Genomic DNA, 19,003 nt, shown 5'->3' on the forward strand with positions numbered 1-19,003 from the left:
ATTTAGTGAGAGCTGTACTGTAACTGAATTTGGTGCATCACTTGCAAAAGCCTCCTTTTGGAGGGTGTGTTCTACATATTTGCACGTGTAGTTATTTGCATGATTTTTCTTAGTAAATCACCCGCAAAATGGCCACGTCGTGCACACGCAATTTCATAGATTGCACAAGCAAATTAGCACCAGTTATTTGAGATCTTAGTACATCAGGTCCTAAGTGTAGTACTGTATGTATGCAGGCTTCATTCACTTCTGGTGCTTTAGTTTGTTCTGGAAAAAAATTTCAGCTTCTTTGTAAATATTAGTCTTAAGAGAGTGGCTGCAAATAAATTTGCATGCTGTTCATCCCTAATTATAATTAGCAGAGGCATGTATTTAACACCCGAAGTTCTTTCTAACTTTACACATTGTCTAAAAAACATGGTACAAAATGCTGAAAAGCACCAAGACACAGCAACAGTTAAAGGGATAGTTCACTCAAATACGAAAATGATCTCATCATTTACTCACCCTCATTCCATCCCAGATGTGTATGACTTTCTTTCTTCTCCTGAACACAAACAAAGATTTTTAGAAGATCAGCTCTGTAGGTCCACACAGGAATGGAACACCCGAGGAGAATTTTCCCCTGTTGCATTCGCATTCAAATAAAATTACCACTGTAGTGACGACATCTAGTATCAACCATTTTCTTCTGACGTGGTTGGAACGTGCGATTCAATATCAACAACACCAACAGAGGACGCCGGGATCGGAGTTACACATTTGTTAGGGCTGTTTTACACAAGCTTTGGCTGCATCCGAAAATGTAGGCAGCTGCGTAATCAGTTAATGATTTAAACGACAGCATTTTTGGATGAATGGAACTCTAAAGGTAACTGGTCTCTGAACAGTTTATAAAGCACCTTATTTCATCCTACCTCCTTATACAGTCCCCGAAGGCAGCATTTTCCCGTTTTCGGATGCAGTCTGTGTCTTCAGGTTACAGTTTTAACTGGGTGTGCGGAGCTCCGTGCTGCTGCAGCCTTTGTGAGAGATGAGATGAGCGGTCAGACTATCTCGCAGCACACGCTGAACTCAGCTGACAACATGTTGAAAGCACTATAAACCTATTTATCAACACAATCTTTTATAATATAGGCTTTTATGACTCAACATAAATTACTGTACTGAATTACTCTCTCATTGACTTAAAAAATATGTCTTGATGCAAGTTTACCACACAGTAACAGGCACGCAATACTTCCTCATGTAAATTCGATTTCATGACGGTTTAGTGTATAATAGAGTTCAATTACCTGCTCTCAATAAACATCTGATTATTTATATCTGTCATCCCATGAAAAATGTGATATAGTAATCCAGAAATCACTTTATTTTCTGTATAGTCACACAGTACAAACAGTACAGATGCGATAAAAACTCAAAGTGTGTCTCCCGATGAAGTTACACACACACATATATGTGAAACAGTTGATCCTCCTTGTACATTTTGTTGGTTTTATTTCTGTTAAGGAAATTAAACAATCCTCTGAGTAGCATGCTAGCAGCTAGTTGTTTCCAATGGCAGCTGTGGACTCCTCTCCTTTCTCAGTGCTTTGTGTGTCATAGGTTTTTGACCAATCACAGGCTGCAGCATCTCCCACAGTCTCCCACAGTCCCTATACGCTCCCAAAGTACCTAATCCAGAGTAGGAGCTAAAAATCTCCCCAAAATGGCTCCTAGGAACGTCTCGGTTACGTACGTAACCTCAGTTCCCTGAGACGAAGGATCGAGACATTGCGTTGACTTACGCATATGGGGAGTGCCTTCTTACACGACCTAGTTGAAACCTCTCTACAATAACGCTGATATTCTAATATTGGCTATGATGTTTGAGCGCCGCCTGTTTTGGCGTGAAGTTGTCCGCTATTAAAGCAGGTGTGCAAATACCATTTCCTTAGAATTTCTGACCGAGAAACAAGGAGCGCATCGCTAATAACTCTGAGTCTTGTAGTGTGGCTAGCGTTCACAATACCTCGTTCCATTTGTCTCAGGGAACCGAGGTTACGTACGTAACCGAGACTTTCCCTTATGACTCATTACACTTGACATTGCATTGATTAATGCATATGGGGAACAAAATCCCATCACGCCGCACTACACAAAATAGCCTCCCAGAAAGACATGATGCTGCAGCCTCATGGGACGGCGACCTACATGAGTATGCTGCAGTGAGTGACCCTCGTGTTGGGCCAGGAGGGGAGTACTCAGAATTAATATATGAACTATGGTCATATAGTATGAATTAATTCCTTCACGAACCCAGTCGGGAGTTTATTTATCATGTAAGATAAATTACAATGGCCTGAATGCAGGCAGTTGTGTAAAAAGATGGGGAGCTCGTCTGTATTTATAAGCATAAGTATATATTTGGCCAATGAAATAGCAAGCGCTCTAAACAGAAAGGACTTGTGAAGAGAGAGACATTACATCTAGGTTGTAAAACCTTGCGAATGTGTTTTCGAGAAGACCGTCCTGCTGCAAAACATACTATGTCTGGTAAGGACACACCATTCGTACATGCCCATGAGGAGGTCATGCCTCTAGTTGAGTGTGCTTTAATTGGGCAGGTCTTACCCTGCGACTCATAAGCCAGGGCAATTGCATCGACAGTCCAGTGAGAAAGTCTTTGCTTGGAGACGGACATTCCTTTTGTACGTCTACCATAGCATACAAAGAGCTGATCAGACAGTCTGAACTGGCGGGTCTGCTCAACATATACGTGTAGCGCCCGCACAGGGCATAACAAATGCAATGATTGTTCCTCGTTCTAATTAAATGGAGGTTGGAAGAAGGCCTGAAGGTGAACCACCTGTGCTCTGAAGGGCGTGGTTAGGACCTAGGTTTGACAGTGGCTTTTGAAAGACCAGGGCCAAACTCCAGACATGAATTGTCGATTGATAGTGCATGCAGGTCACTGACCCGTTTTACTGAGGCTATAGCCAGCAGTAGTGCGGCCTTAACGGAGAGCATGCGCAAATCAACAGAGTCAAAGGCTCGAAGGGGGGCCCTGCAAGAGCTTTTAGGACTAAAGTTAAGTCCCAAGTCAAGACTGTAGCCGGCTGAGGTGGGTTTAATAGTCTTGCTCCTTTAAGGAACTTTATGATTCAATCATGCTTGCCTATAGTTGCGCCGGCTTCATGTGCGTGATATGCAGATATAGTCACCACATACACTTTGAGCATTGACGGAGTGAGTCTTGCATCTAATCACTCTTGAAGAAATATGAGAATTTCATGTATGGGGCAGCTTCTTGAGTCTTTGCCATGTGAGAGACACCAATCAGTGAACACATTCCATTTTAGCACGTAGAGGCGTCTCGTGGATGGTACTCTTGCCTGTAAAATGATGTTCATGACTGAATGTGTCAGTTCTGGTGTGTTTATCATGCTCTGTTCAGGGGCCACACATGCAGGTTCCACAGCTTGGGCTGGGGCTGCCAGATTGTGCCTTGCGCCTGATTGAGGAGATTCCTCCTCAGCGGTATTTCCCATGGCGAGCTGTACAACATCTCTATCATTTCCGGAAAGCATGGCTGGTTGGGCCATTTCGGCACAACCAGTAGAATCATTTCCTTGCCCTCTCGGACTTTGCATATGACAGAGTGAATAAGGCACACCGGAGGAACGCATATTTGCAATTGCCCGCACTGCAGGGGAACGGAGAGTCTTCTCGTTGCCGTGAAGATTCCGCCCGCTGACTCGTGTAGTCGACGACGAAGGGTAATGAGCTTTTAGACAAGAGATGAATCGCTGTCTTGAAGGAAGAAATTCTGAGGAAATGGTGTGCATATGCGTTAATCAATGCAATGTCAAGTGTACTGAGTCCTAAGGGAACCATAGTTCCTTTGGTTCGAAAGCAATGTAAAGTACTAGTCGCGGGGGAAAGTACCTAAAACGGGCTTTAGTACTGCCAGTGGGAAAGGGCCTAATGGTGACCAAAAATTTGAAGCTCCAAAAAGCACATAAAGGCAGCATAAAAGTAATTCTTAAGACTCCATTAGTTAAATCCATGTCTTCAGAAGGGATATGATAGGTGTGGGTGAGAAAGAGATCAATATTTAAGTCCTATTTTACTATAAATTTGCCTCCCTGCCCAGTAGGTGGCGATATGCATGAAGACTGTGAATTGCCAAAAACAAAAGAAGAAGAATGTGAAAGTGGAGATTGATAAAAAAAAAAAAAAGACTTAAATATTGATCTGTTTCTCACCCACACCTATCATATCTCTTCTGAAGACATGGATTAAACTACTGGGGCTTTAATTTTAGTACAAAATAGTTAAAGACACCTAATATAAAGTGGGACCATAATTCAAGATTTTAACCTAATTTATGGATGTGCAGCTATATGAAAAACTGTTTATCTGGAGCTAAGGGGAAAACAGATCATGTGATTGTTTAAGGTACAGTATTAGATATGTGCCAGGCATTGTTAATTGTACTGAATTGTACTGTTGTCATGTTGGGATGCTCAAAGTAACAGAGCAATATTTTGACAGTTCCACAGAGCCACAGTCTTTTTTCTTCCCTTTTCTCCCCAATTTGGAATGCCCAATTCCCAGTGTACTCTAATGTACAGTAATGGTCAGTCCACGCATCTTATCACGTGGCTTGTTGAGCGTGTTACCGCAGAGATGTAGCACAGGTGGAGGCTTCATGCTATTCTCTGCAGCATCCACGCACAACTCACTACGCGCCCCACTGAGAGCGAGAACCACATTATAGCGACCACGAGGAGGTTAACCCAATGTGACTCTACCCACCCTAGCAACCGGGCCAATTGGTTGCTTAGGAAGTCTGACTGGAGTCACTCAGCACGCCCTGGATTTGAACTTGCGACTCCAGGTGTGGTAGTCAGTGTCTTTACTCGCTGAGCTACCCAGGCCCCCCTCAGAGCCACAGTCTTTACTCTTTTCAGGAATATCACCCTACCAATGCCTTTCTTAAAGTCGACTCTGAATATTAAGCTGGGACTGGGGAAAGTATTTTAACGTTAACATAAATGTATGCATATTACCTTTAAGGAATCCCGAAAGTTATGACTAGTTTCACTCAGCTGCATGACGTTGCTGGTTTTACTTTGAACTCAGAAAGTTCTGGCTTACGCAAGTATTTTTAGTGTTTCTCTGTGTCTTATCCCAGGTTTATACTGTTGTGACAGAGCGGAGGAGGCCCACTGTCAGACGGCCTGTAAGCGCATCCTCCGCACCATGACCACCGAGCAAGAGATCATGGACGGTCTGATCAAAGAATGTGGCCGTCAGCCTCTCCCACAGGACCCGCTTTGGCAGTGCTTCTTGGGTAGCGCACACCCTCCCACCAAAAGAGATCCAGAATCCCCTCCAATTGCAAAGATGGACTGCGCTAAACTCCACTGCTGCTCCAAAGCCAACACTTCACACTGCAGGTCAGCATCCAAATGGTTAAATCTAGATGAAACTGTATTTTATACTCAACAATACGTCTCACTGTTGGACCATTACAAATCAATATTCCTAGAATGTTTAGTTATTAACTTTTTAAGAAATGGAGTAAACGTTTTGGGTGTGAAGGTTCATATCTTCACTATATATTAGGAATATGTGCTTGGAGATCAGCACCAACTGGGGCACTCAGACGTGGCAGGAGTTTGACCAGCTTTGTGAATATAACCCTGTTGAGATGGACCTTATCACCTGCTTGGCTGATGTGAGGGAGCCGTGCCAGTTAGGCTGCAAAGATCTGACCTACTGCACCAACTTTAACAACAGGTTGGAAACTCTGTTTTTCTAACTGGAGGTGTTTTATTTTCTTATTCAATCGTACCAATGCTCATACTTAGGGTAGGCCTTTCGTGATTATTAAATAAACATCTGATCGCAGTTATTTGATCTATCCGCAGTTATTCGAGACAACCGACATTATTGGGCATTCAAATTCCAATCACATTTGCGCTCCGGTTTCATTTTAAACGATCACGTAATGGCAAATGTTCTTGCTTCATACACACTGTGTTAATGACACGCAGTGACACAGAGGACGAGACACACGCTTTCTCTATTTCTGCGGAGTGATAAACTGAAACGAAATCTCAAAAGTTTTGCTTCATGACAAAAAAGGGCTTGTGGGTTTAATCAGAGCGTTAAAATAATGTATGAAAATGAAGAAATTAGGAAGGAAATGTTTTACTGTTGCTTAATTTAATAAAAATATGACATAAATCTAATAAAATATTGTAAAGGATTTTGGTTTGTGGACAATGGAGGAGTCAGGAGACAGTGAAGCAGGTTCAAGGTCAGTCTTTTAATTGTCAGCTTCACACGCAATCGACGGTAACTGTCGGAACAGACTAAATAATAAACAAAGAAAAACACTCATGGCTGTCTGTGCTTGTAGGTCACTCTCTCCTCTCTCTGATGCTCTGGCAAGCCTTTTCAGGTCTCCCTCTGCCATCACTGTAATGAGAGACATGTGTAAGAAATAATTACGACCCAGGTGACAAGCCTTACTGCTCTCCCTCTCCTGCAGACCGACACATGACCACGCCCCCCATGCCACAAATATATATTAAAATTCTATTTTTTAATTTTTTTTTTGGTGAAAAATTATATAAAATATGAGTTCAAACAACAAGTGTTATTGTAAAATTGACCGAAACTAAAGTTGATCAAAAAGAGAGGCATATTTTAAGTGTTTAGGAATATTTTGATGTTTAAAACATTATTTGTCATGCCATTCATAAGTTTTTAAAGCCTTATAAGGAAATCCTAGTTTTTTCCTATTTTATTATTTGATTTATATATTTGAAGTTAAATATGTAAAAACTACTTCTTAAGGTGTAAGAAAAATCACATCTTAAAAAATATGACAATTTATATGACAATTAATCGTGAAAGCCCTTAATGAGACAATTAATCTTCACAGCCCCGGGCAAAAAGACTTACCTATAGGCTTGCACTGAAAGATTAGAAAGAGTGTAGAAATCAAAATATCATAGGGACCTTGGGATGGGCCCTTTTGACTTGGACCAGGAAGCAAACACCCAACAAACCCTTGCAAACACCCAGAACACTGTAGCTATCCCATTGCAACATGCTTAAAACCACCCAGAACATTTTAGTGATCGCAAAGCAACATAACGGCAACCATCCACAACACCCGAGCGCAAAGTTACAGAGCTATGCACTACTCATTTTCTTCAGAAAGTGTCAATCTAGTTAATATACGGTATATTCTCAGTATATTCATCTGTACCAACTGATCCAGTAATATTCTCAGGCTCTTTTTTTTTTTTTATTATTAAAGACAGCAGTTCACTGGGTTCGTACGTTTGGATGCTATTATGAAATTGAACATGTGGTGTATGTTTCATGGAAAAATTAATATCCATAAACAGTCCCCCGGTCAGCAGTCATATTGTTCGGCCTCTCTCTGTGGTCAAATTTTTTTTTCTGTGGGTAACAGACATAGACAGCGTGATTTATGATGGCAGAAGTAGTCCAGCATTGTTTTCAGGTCAAAAAGGCATGGAGCACTATGATAGGACTGCTGCTTTCCCAATGCTGCTTCGTAGTTTGCTGTAGTGTTACACTCTTGTCAGTCCCATAGGCCCTCTCAAAAGTTTAAGGGAAGGGCGATTCAGGACTTTTATACAATGTGTGCGAATGACAAAGTGATGATGATGAAACGGCATGTCACATTTTTAACACCCCTTTGAGGTACATTGTAAAGGTATAGACCTCTTTTAAAGTTATAAACTCTTTGACGTTTTCATGATTTTGAGTCCAATTATGTCTGGTGGTTGTTAGTGGTAGGTTTTAACAGATGTAAGGAAAATAGAATAATTCAAACAAGTTAACAGAGCTTAAAGACACTTAAACTCACACAGAACCTGAGTTGAGTTTAAACCATTACAGTTCAAGGTTTGGTGACTATTTCTTGCTTTATTTTATTAAAACGATATCATTCATTGGTTAGATGTCTGCTATTACTTTTCTAAGCTTAATGACTTAAGGTTTTTGGCTGGTGGATGATATATAATTGCAGAAGTAATGGGAGGAACACCCTAGGAACCTTATAACAACACACTAAAAACACTCAGAACACCTGATAACAACGCCCTGGCAACCAGACACAACACACAGTCATCATGGCGGCATAGATGTAAACATTTTGTTATTATTATCAGTAGTAGTATTAGTAATCTAATCTTTTTCCCTATTTGAATATTGTAAACGTCTCCCAAAATGTATATCAATCAAATATAAAACTATATTATACAGTATGTATTAAAGAAATGTTTAATCAACATCAAGATTTTAGGATAAAATATACGTGAATGTATAAGAAAAGTGTATATTTTAAGAGCTGTGACTGGTCACCATTTGTTATAAGCTTTTTAACCTCCTGAAACCAGAGCGTGATTGCTGTGTGCATTTTCCATTCCCGTTTTGTATTTGTAACTTGTGGCCCGTAAGAAACATGCAAAAAAAATAAATTAAAAAAACCTTTTTTTTAAGACCAATATCGTTTTCCTAAAAAATTATGTCTACATAATTTCATAAAAGGTCATAAAACTGCATGGATAATAATTAACAACATGAAAGAATTAACAAAATGCTGTTTAAAATATTTCAGATGGAGTATAGCATGTTACACAACAGGTCAACTTCCCAAAACTACCCATAAAGTAATTGAAACTCTCAATATGTAATTTCAGTTCCCATAAAAATAGCTTGAGTCGGTAATATAAATCTCTGTAATGACTGTGAACCCCAGGGTGAGGAAGGAATCCAGTACAATTTTAAATATTTCGGGTATTATTTTCTTTGGAGAAGACTGATGAATTGCACTCTCTGTGATGATGGCACCCCTGCTTCCATGACGGGATCTGGAGTTCAGGCAAACAACCGCTGGCTTTGATTTCTTTGAAGGATTTCTGGGGATGATTGGGCTGCCGGCACTCCTGCAGATTTCAAAGTGAACTGAACGCAAATATGGAAGAAAGCAGAAGGGACGGAGATGACCCAGTGTGTTGAGCATGCCTGGAGTGCTGTGTACTTGCCCTGATGCAAATCACAGCAGGTCTGTGAGACAACCTATGCTCTATACCACAGCAAAAATAAACCCAACCTGTTTGTTGATACAAAGAAGAGACATGCAAATCCCACCCACTGGGGCAAAAGTCTTGTACCTTATCTTTATCATGTCCAAAAGAGGTTATTGGTTGTGCTCGCACTTTCCTTATAGACAGGAAAATGGTTAATGTGCCAAGTTTTACTCCAATATACAGTACATTAATTATGTAATTATATTGAGTTTATACTGTGACAAAGCTGTGACAAAGCCTGTTGTGATAAAAGGTAATTAAAAGGTATTTAAAAAATAATAATAATAAAAATATACTTTCTTGATACACATTACTGGTCTTACTTTGCACAATTCATCAGTGTAAGATATTCCAGAGGGAAAAAAAAAGAAGTTTTTTCTTCAAAATGTTTTATCAAAATGTAATAATCTGTAATGTCTTTCCTTTTCAGCTGACATCACCTAGGCAGAATTTTTTTTTTTTTTTAGCCAATAGTTAAATAGCTATTTAGGCATTGTTTTAAGGTACTGTAGTATGTAATGCAGTCTTTAAAAATCTTACCAGTAATTTAATGCTGGTTAACAGTGTTTCATTTAATAAAGGTTATGGCATGAATATAAAATAACAATTGACTAGGAAAAGAAGCATTATCTTTGGGATACATCAAGATCCTCTCGAAAGTGTTTCAGGAAGGTACTAGTCCTCCATAAGCAAATGCAAGCTTGCAAGATCTGGCTTCATTTTGTCATAAAGGTTATGGCAATAATAGCAAATAACGATAGATTTAATAAAGAAACGTTAGAGGCTCAAATAATTATGGCTTGATTCCTCTGAAAAAATGATCATCCCCTCCATAATCAAAAACAAACTCAGTTGATTTAGTTCAGGCTCTGTTATGGAATGCATTACAACCAAATACTGATTCCTTCTCTATATTTAATTTTCTCACTGAATATTGTGTTTCACTCATGAATATGTCATATGGGAGTAAAATGAGTTTCAAATGCCATTTTATGTTGACTTTAAAAAATGTGGCAAACCTTAAAGGCAAGGTACCCTTCCTTAGCAATGAGTGTGATGTATTCCGGTTAGTGTTCATGGTTTTCCTCGACTCTTCATCGCAAATAACCCTTACCACATCCAGCAGAGAATGTTGTAAACAAACCATCAAATGACCAGTAATCAGCTTTCAACCACATCCAGCAACCTCAGTCTCGAAAAGTACAACCGGCCTTATCCACCAACTACTCCACTCATCCTACACTGGAGCTATATAAAAAGAGAGGGGACATTAAAGAGAAAAAAAAGTGACTACCACCCCTGGAGTCACGAGTTTGAATCCAGGGTGTGCTGAGTGACTCCAGCCAGGTCTCCTAAGCAAACAAATTGGCCGGTTGCTAGGGAGGGTAGAGTCACATAGGGTAACCTCCTCATGGTCACGATTATGTGGTTCTCGCTCTCAATGGGGCACATGGTAAGTTGTGCGTGGATCGCGGAGAGTACCATAAGCCTCCACATGCTGTGAATCTCCGCGGTGTCCTGCACAGCAAGCCACGTGATAAGATGCGCAGATTGACAGTCTCAGAAGTGCAGGCAACTGAGACGTGTCCACCGCCACCTGGATTGAGGTGAGTAACCACACCACCATGAGGACCTAGTAAGCAGTGGGAATTGGGCAGTCCAAAATTGGGGAGAAAAGGGGATAAAATAATAAAAAAAGAGAGGAAAAAAAGGTTCCCTTTGCTGCAGGTTTGCGAAGGAAGTCGCTCTTTCCAAACATTCATCAGTATATGGTTTGGGTGCATGTTTCTTCAGTGACAAATGGTAGTAAACAGTGGCCTTCTGGGATGTTCCACAAAACAACACAGATCTGCTTTAAATTGGAAACAGAATGTAACTTTTATTTCCTTCGCTGTTTCTTTAGGGATTTTTTCTGCTGGCCTAGTTGAACCAATAGTTCAGATTTTTACTTGCCATGCCAAAATTTTGCTGGCTCCTCCATGAATAAATAAGTACTGTAAATTAATGTTATTCTTTTAATTTTATTAAATAAAATTTTTTTTAAAAAATATGTATGTTCCAAACCACAACTGGTTTGATCATTTCAACCAATTCTTACTGATGCTTTCACAAAATCAATGTTATTCTGCTAGATAACATTACCTTGTTGACACATTCAATCACATCAGCAGAATTTGTGAAAATAATGTTCAATATATCACAGAAAACCAAATGTATAGGTTTGCAAGTAATAAAAACAAACGTACAAGATCAACAAATGTAAGATTTAGTGATAGTGCAGTACTGGCCCAAATGGTCAAATTACATCTCCATCATCTGGCATGAAACTCTCTCACACTGGCTTCTGGCCAGCGGGCCATCCTTATTGTTGAGCCCTGTTCTGTGGAGAATATATGGCTTTTTTTAAATAATACTATTTAGTTACTATAAGCACTCACACCACAGTGGCTTTTTGTGTTCTCAGGCCAACTGAGCTGTTTCGAAGCTGCAATGTTCAGTCAGATCAGGGCGCCATGAACGATTTCAAACTCTGGTCCAATGGAAGCATCAAGATGCCTTTCATGAACATCCCAGTGCTGGACATACGTAAATGTCAGCCAGAGATGTGGAAAGCTGTAGCCTGTGCACTGCAGATCAAACCATGCTACAGCAAGTCCAGAGGGAGTGTCATTTGCAGGTGAGTTGTTTGTTTAATCTTTGTGATGTACCTGTACCTGTACCATTTAAAACAATGACATGACTCTAGACCAGGGGTTGCATTTACCAAAAATTCTCCATCATTTACCAATGTTTTGAAACATGATGGATGACGGATGATTCCAAATGCTGTCTGTCATTTTGACAGGTAAAAAAAGAAACAAGAAAATATTTTAACCAAGTTCATCAGTTTTTACTCCAGTCTCTCACACACACTGCCCTTTTAATTGCCTGATTTAAAGATGTGTTTCGGGCGATCCAATCATAAGTGGACAGGTGCCATTGCTATTTACACCTGGTAATATGTATCTATTTTGATGGGAAGGGTGTCTGATTTCATGACTACATATACATCAGTCATTACATCAGTGTGTTACTGCATGACAATAAACCACAAAAAAGTATAAGGAGAAAAAGAAAGCGCGAAGAAAAGTGGCACATCATTTCTGCCAATTATACTTGCATTTAATCTAAGCGCAAAAATGACGTTTAGAACATTCTCAGTTATTCTAGTGGAGTACCTGTATTTACTGAGATTCTGATGTCTGTGCTACTCATCTGTAATACTTTGTTGAAATCAGGCACACTAAAAAATTGTGTAATTGTGCATGTATGTGTGCACTTTTTCAAATTTCTCATCCAGATGGTTATTTCCTTTTAAAGCCGCATGTAACCAGCATAGTTTAAAAACTTTATTTTAGCACAGCGGTTGATTGACAGCTAGAACTTTCCTATAACTCCTTGGTTTCATCACACTTATGCTTGGGGAGTCAAAAAATGTATCATACAATATTTACTGTCATATGTTGTATGTGCCATTATAATACTACACCTCTGAATGTAGCCCTAGTAGGCCTACTTATGAAATGAGAACAGGTATGACGGATAAAGATTTTTTCTAGCGCAACCTCTGCTCTAAACACACCATTTTGTGTTTCTTCGGGAGTTTATGGGATCTTCATGAGCACTCTTTGCATTGGATCTGCATTTGATTGCTTATTAAAAATTGGGCTTTCAATCAATGCATTTTTGTTCATCCTGGAAGCTCGGCTTCTCTATATGATAATTGGTCGAGCTCTCAAATGGCGCAGCGGACTTCGCAACAGACAGCCAAAATATGAAACGATGATGTACATGATTGACAGCTTATGAAATGTAAAAGCGCTGCTGTCGGGCACAAAGTATTTGGCGGCTCGGTTATATGCAATCTGAGCTTTCATAATCAAATATTTGGTTGCAAAAACAGATTTGAGTTTATTTGATTAAACTTTTGGGAACAATATTGCAGACACCAAAAACAATACAGTCTGAGCATCTCCACTTTTGAAATATGCCAGCTACCAATGTGATGTATAAATAGGTGAATGTCACAGAAACATGTTCGGGGAACACTTAAAGGTGCTGTAAGCAATTTTTTTCATGGAAAGTGAAATAGTGTCATGAGATATCTCACCAGTCTCTGTGACAGCTCTAGACTTTGCAAACAGCAAAAATGTGTCCGCGGACCGCGGTCTCTGACACTTTCTGCCTGTCAATCATTTTGCATGTTCCCTCAGTCTTGTAGTTGCAGCAAATTATTGAGGCGTAATGCCATATTCTGATTTATAATTTGTTAGTTGAGGGGGCTATTTCACTACTGTTGGGTTTAACAACCGTGGGAACATGCTTTGTGTTGGTTTTTAATGGTATCGGTGCAGTGTTTTGGAAAGAGGGGGTGTGGCTAAATCAACGGCTTAGTATTGTGGAAGTTAGAACGGCTAAAATTGCTTACAGCACCTTTAACCCAAATGTTGTTTTTTTTTACATTATATTTTGCATAAAGAAAGTTAACCCTTTTTTAAGACTATATTTTTTATTCTGAATTAATACCATTTAGATTCTCATTACTGTATTACAGACTGCTGTATGCCCTTAATTGTCATGAAAATAGTGCCATAATGCAAACAAACTGAATTGTCTTCAAAATAGGCTTACTTTAAGCAAAATGTGAAATTAGTTTTCTTTTGATTTTGGGGTGAACCATGACCCAGACATGTTTGATGCTTCTGACTGAGAACCTTCTTGAAGCAACATAAATGTCTTATAATCCACACTTTTGTCCACAAATGATCTGTTAGTAGTTCATGCTACATGCCCTGTTTTATTAGTTTTTGAGTGAGTGTGTGTTCTGTCACAGTACTTACAATTATTTAATGCAGTAACTATTAAACATATCCAGTTAATTGCAGGTTGTCATGTGATAGGGAGTTCTAAACCAGCATGTTGCTTTAGAACAAAGCTAACATAAATATTTTGTAGCCAGTTAAACATGAAATAGAAGTATCTGCCTGGTCTTTTAGTTCTAAAATCTATTCAGCTTTACTGTATGCATTACAAATCCTTGACTACGTGTATTCAGAGCGTAAATCTTCTCAAAACACTAGAAACATTTTGAAAAATACTTGTCAGAAATTGTCTAGTCAATAGTCTGAGTCTAGTCAAAACAGCCCTGTGCAATGTTTCACCTCATGGCCTACTCCATAGACACCACACAGTGCCAGTGGCTGTTTTGCTTGCATTTATTGCACCTGTGCTTACACACGGCCCATTCACATTCAGCGGCATTCTGTTCGGAATAGATCTAAACTCTTGTATTGTGGGGATTAGTCCTCCTCACGCAACTCTGCAGGAGAATGTTCAAGAATGATCCTGTCTTCCTCTGTGACAAGAAACACAGTGACTCCAGACACTAAGAATAAAGGCCTGTGACTATGAGTGATGGCAGGGTGCGACCCAAGATGCATCAGTCAAGCTTGAAACTGTCACACGAGATTTTGACCCTCCGTGTCCTGATCGAGCAGGCTTGAGTGTTTATGTTTTATGAAGAAAGCACATGCCGGTCAGGATGTTGTGGATGGTCATCCATTTACTGGTTCTGGTTTACCTAAAAAATAAAAAAAAACTCTTAATAAATTCCTTTAATTTTTGCCAGACAAGAATTAGTGGAGATAAAGGAATAGGAATATTTGTTTGCACTTTATGGAGTCTGACAGCTCCTATATGCTATCTCGGCAGTTTCCTGGTGAAATGAACACTGGAGGCGCTAAAACAACAAAGACTTTAATTTCCTTTCACACAAATCACAAGTAAAAGGGCAGATTATCAATTCGTAAACACTTAATTTTTGCCATGTTCCTCACACAATGCTATCTTATGATATCTAAACCGTTTTACTACAGTGCATGATACATTTTAACGTTTGTATTACATAATCAACTACATTTGTCAGCTTGTTTGAGTGTTATGAAATTGAGTTGTAGCTCAAATGAAATAAAGTTGCACTTGCGATGGAAAGGACCAGCGTATGAGTCCTGAAGAGCACGCGAGTCGACATGTAAGTGTCACAAAAGCACCAAAAATGTATTTGCAACTACAAAAAATAGTCACAGTTCTTCAGTTCGAGATATAAAGTCGCAATAACGAAAAATAAAGTTATAAATAAATAAAGCCGCAATTTTGAGAAAAAGTTACAATTATGAGAAATGAAGTCGCAGTTGTGTCAAAGTAAAAATGTTCTAGCAATTTTGAATTTATACGTTGCTGCGACTTTATATGTAACTACGACTTTATTTTACATAATTGTGACTCTCTAAATTGCGACTTTATATCTCAAACTGAAAAACTATGACTTTACTTTTTGTGGTTGCAAATTTTATTTCTCGCAATTGCAAATGTATTTCTCATAATTGTGACTATATCTTGTAATTGTGACTTTCTCATAATTACAGTCTTTGACACAACTGCGACTTCATTCCTCACAATTGTGACTTTTTCTCAAAATTTCGACTTTATATGTCGCAACTGCAACTTTATTTCTAATAATTGTGACTTTTTCTCTAAATTGCAACTTTATATTGCGACTTTATATCTCACAATTGTAACTTTATTTCTCGCAACTGCAATTATTTTTCTCGTAATTGCAATTGCACACTTGTGAGATATACACTAAGGTTGCAATTGTGAAATATAAAGTCACAAATGTAAGACAAAAAGTTGGAACTGTGAGAAATAAAGTCAGAATTATGAGAAACAAAGTCACAATTGCAAGATATAAAGTCGCAATTGCGACAAATAAAGTTGTAATTATGAGGAAGTCATAATTACAAATAGTCACAATTATAAGAAATAAAGTTGCAATTGCGAGATATAAACTCACAATAAGGAATGAAGTCACAGTTGCGACAGTCACATTTTTGCAACAGTCAGGACCATTGGGGGAACGCGGGGGAACGATGTTCACGTAGTGAATTTCGTGGGGGAACGGCATTCCCATTCAGACTGGCTACATTTGTTAGGGTAATAAAGAGTATTTCTATCTTTTCTCCACTGAATGGAATACGAAAGCTTTGTGGGTTCTGCACATAAATGCGTGGGATCTTCTGCATCTGTGGTTGTGTAATGTTGACCATCGTGAGTGGCCAGAACACATTCACGCAACAGATCGACAGATGCACATGGGAATCCACGGGCAACTGATCCACAAAAGCACGCAACAGATCAACACGCGGTCAGTTTAGAAATCCACGCACCATAAGAATGCACAAATATACGAGTTTCTTTGCTCAGAATACCGTCGACAAGTACATAAGTGTATGTGTAATTTAATGCACAAATAAATGCTGAGCCGTTTGTATTGGTATTCTTCTTTGAGAAAGTCTGTTCTACAGTCTTGACATACACTCACATGCAGTGCTGGGGGCGTGGTTTAGCGTGGCTGACAGCAAATGCCCATTCGTTAAAATGATAGGAAATATACAGTAGATTTGGCTATTTTTTTAAAGAAACAATATAACATTTTTCAGAATGTTCAGTTTCGACAAAGAATTTTAATTTCCCTGGTGTAATGTTGTTTTAGATTACAGAGATATAATCTATATAATCTGAAATAAGTATTTTATGTTTTATTTATAATTCAATCCATGATGGCAAAGCCCCATTTTCAGCTGCCATATATTCTACTAAGAAAATAATGTGTCACCCTTAAGAAATCATTTAATATGTTAAGTTAGTATTAAAGTAACAGTTCTTTTTGTTAGAACAGTTAAAATGGTTGTGCTACTTAATGAAGTGTGGAAATCACAATATAGTGTCTTTTTCCATCTGAGGTATTGCATTTTTTTAGTTACTTTACTGTAAAGGTATTTTACACTTGCAAGTCAAATTTCAGTTTTGAAAATAACTAAAAACAAATATACTTCTCCTCAAATTCATCAATCTGTTGTTCTTCTGAGAAATGAAGGCTATTCCATGCACTTCTGTTTTAAAAGAATAAAACAAACTTGATCTAACCAGGACAGAGTGAGAATAGGACAACCCTGATGCACAACAACAAGAATTCAAGTACATCAGTGTCTCTAATTTGAGAAACAAACTCCTCACAGGTCCTAAACTAGCAGCTTTAATTAACAATATATGCTGAACACTTGCATTGCTACAAGTAGAGGAATTTTGGATGAACAGAATGTTTGAAGAATACATCATTTATTTTAAAAGAAGTAACATAATAAATGCATTTACTCTATTTTTGTAAATTATTTTCAATCAATTTATTGCATCCTTGGTGAACAATTGTGACTTTATACACCGATCAGCCACAACATTAAAACCACCTGCCTAATATTGTGTAGGTCCCCCTCGTGCCACCAAAACAGCGCCAGCCCATCTGGCACCAACGATCATGCCATGGTCCAAATCACTGAGATCACATTTTTTTACTGCACTGCTGCCACACGATTGGCTGATTAGATAATCGTATGGATGATTGTTGGTGCCAGATGGGCTGGTTTGAGTATTTCCTCAGAAGGCTGATATTTATTTCAAATTTATTTTTATTATTGTAGATGACTGATAGAAACATACATTTTTATCAATCATATACAGTGGTGTACTAGTTAAGTAACTTACAATGTGCTGCTTAACAAAACACCACATTTTTCTACCAGTGTGAGTGAATAAGAAATAACAAATACATGGCTCGATTCAGAAATTACACCTCAGGACGTCAAACCAGTTCTGTTGGACCCTCGAGAATGCCACATTTGGACATGTGGCAGTTGAAAGCAGACTTGAAAAATTGCTTCTAACCCAGCAATATCCCTCCAAGTATGAGGCCTCTTTATGGTGTATACAGTCAACAGGAAGCAAGCTTTCATCTCCTCTGTCCAAAGGCCGCATAAGTTTCAAGGTTGGCAGGCACACAGAGAAGGGCTCTGGCCTCATTCTGCGCCTCTGACATTAGAAAAAAAAGCTTTTTGTCATATTTACAACAAAAGTACATATAATATTCATGTACTAAGTGTTTTAGTAATCAGGAATTACACCACCTATTTCCTTTCATGATATTCCAAAATCGGAAAATGAGAGCTGTAGATATTTGATTCGCACAGCTGGCGCATGCGGTACTTCCTTTTAAATACATGAATTTCATCATCACTGTGCTGCTCGTGTCTCCTCAGGTCAGACTGTGTAGATATCCTGACCCAGTGTGGAGATCGCAAACGGTTTCTTGAAGGACAGACTCCAGAGCGGATATGTGACCTTCTGTCCCCAACAGATGATCCAGAGCGGTGTATTCCTCTGAAGAGATACCTCAGTGAGTGTCTGTAGAGTAATCATTCTCTGCTTGATTGATCAGATACTGCATCAGTGTCAGAAATATGAACTCATTCTTTATTAATATTTATTGTTATTATTTTCTGTTATTTATTATTTTTTATTTTTTTATTTTAAGGGCATAGTTTTTTCTAACAGTAAAACAAAACATGTCAATTATTGCTCAACCTACAAAATCAAATCAACATCAAAAACTAAATATGAAGCTTCAAGTAATGCACAAATAAATTGTTGGTCCCTATGTTAGATTATACAGCTCACTACTGTCTGCTGTTATGATAGATTTTGATGTAATCACTGCTGATTTTAGTGTTTATTTATTTATTGCAAATCAATTTCATGCTTTTTTCCCAAAAGAAAATATTTTATATGACTTAATCAACCTGACTATATCAGATTACACTGGAATTTTTTTTTTTATGTGTCAGATATTTGTTTACTTTTTACAGTGCATATTGGCTAGCTAGACATTCAACAACACTCACCTCTGACACAGTGAATACTGATATCTGACAGGTACATGTCAA

General features: G+C 38.6%; 1 protein-coding gene across 1 annotated transcript in view; it reads left to right on the plus strand.

The window, feature by feature from the left end:
* Nucleotides 1-19,003, plus strand: part of LOC127431767 (reversion-inducing cysteine-rich protein with Kazal motifs-like) — a 92,160-nt gene that overhangs the window by 50,993 nt on the left and 22,164 nt on the right. The window contains exons 9-12 of the mRNA XM_051682303.1: nt 5,183-5,447; nt 5,617-5,790; nt 11,593-11,805; nt 18,320-18,456. Of these exons, the coding sequence (XP_051538263.1) occupies nt 5,183-5,447; nt 5,617-5,790; nt 11,593-11,805; nt 18,320-18,456 (789 nt within the window). The remainder of the gene's footprint in view (nt 1-5,182; nt 5,448-5,616; nt 5,791-11,592; nt 11,806-18,319; nt 18,457-19,003) is intronic.

This window comes from Myxocyprinus asiaticus, chromosome 41 (assembly GCF_019703515.2).
Source record: "Myxocyprinus asiaticus isolate MX2 ecotype Aquarium Trade chromosome 41, UBuf_Myxa_2, whole genome shotgun sequence".
Classification (NCBI taxonomy): Eukaryota; Metazoa; Chordata; class Actinopteri; order Cypriniformes; family Catostomidae; genus Myxocyprinus; species Myxocyprinus asiaticus.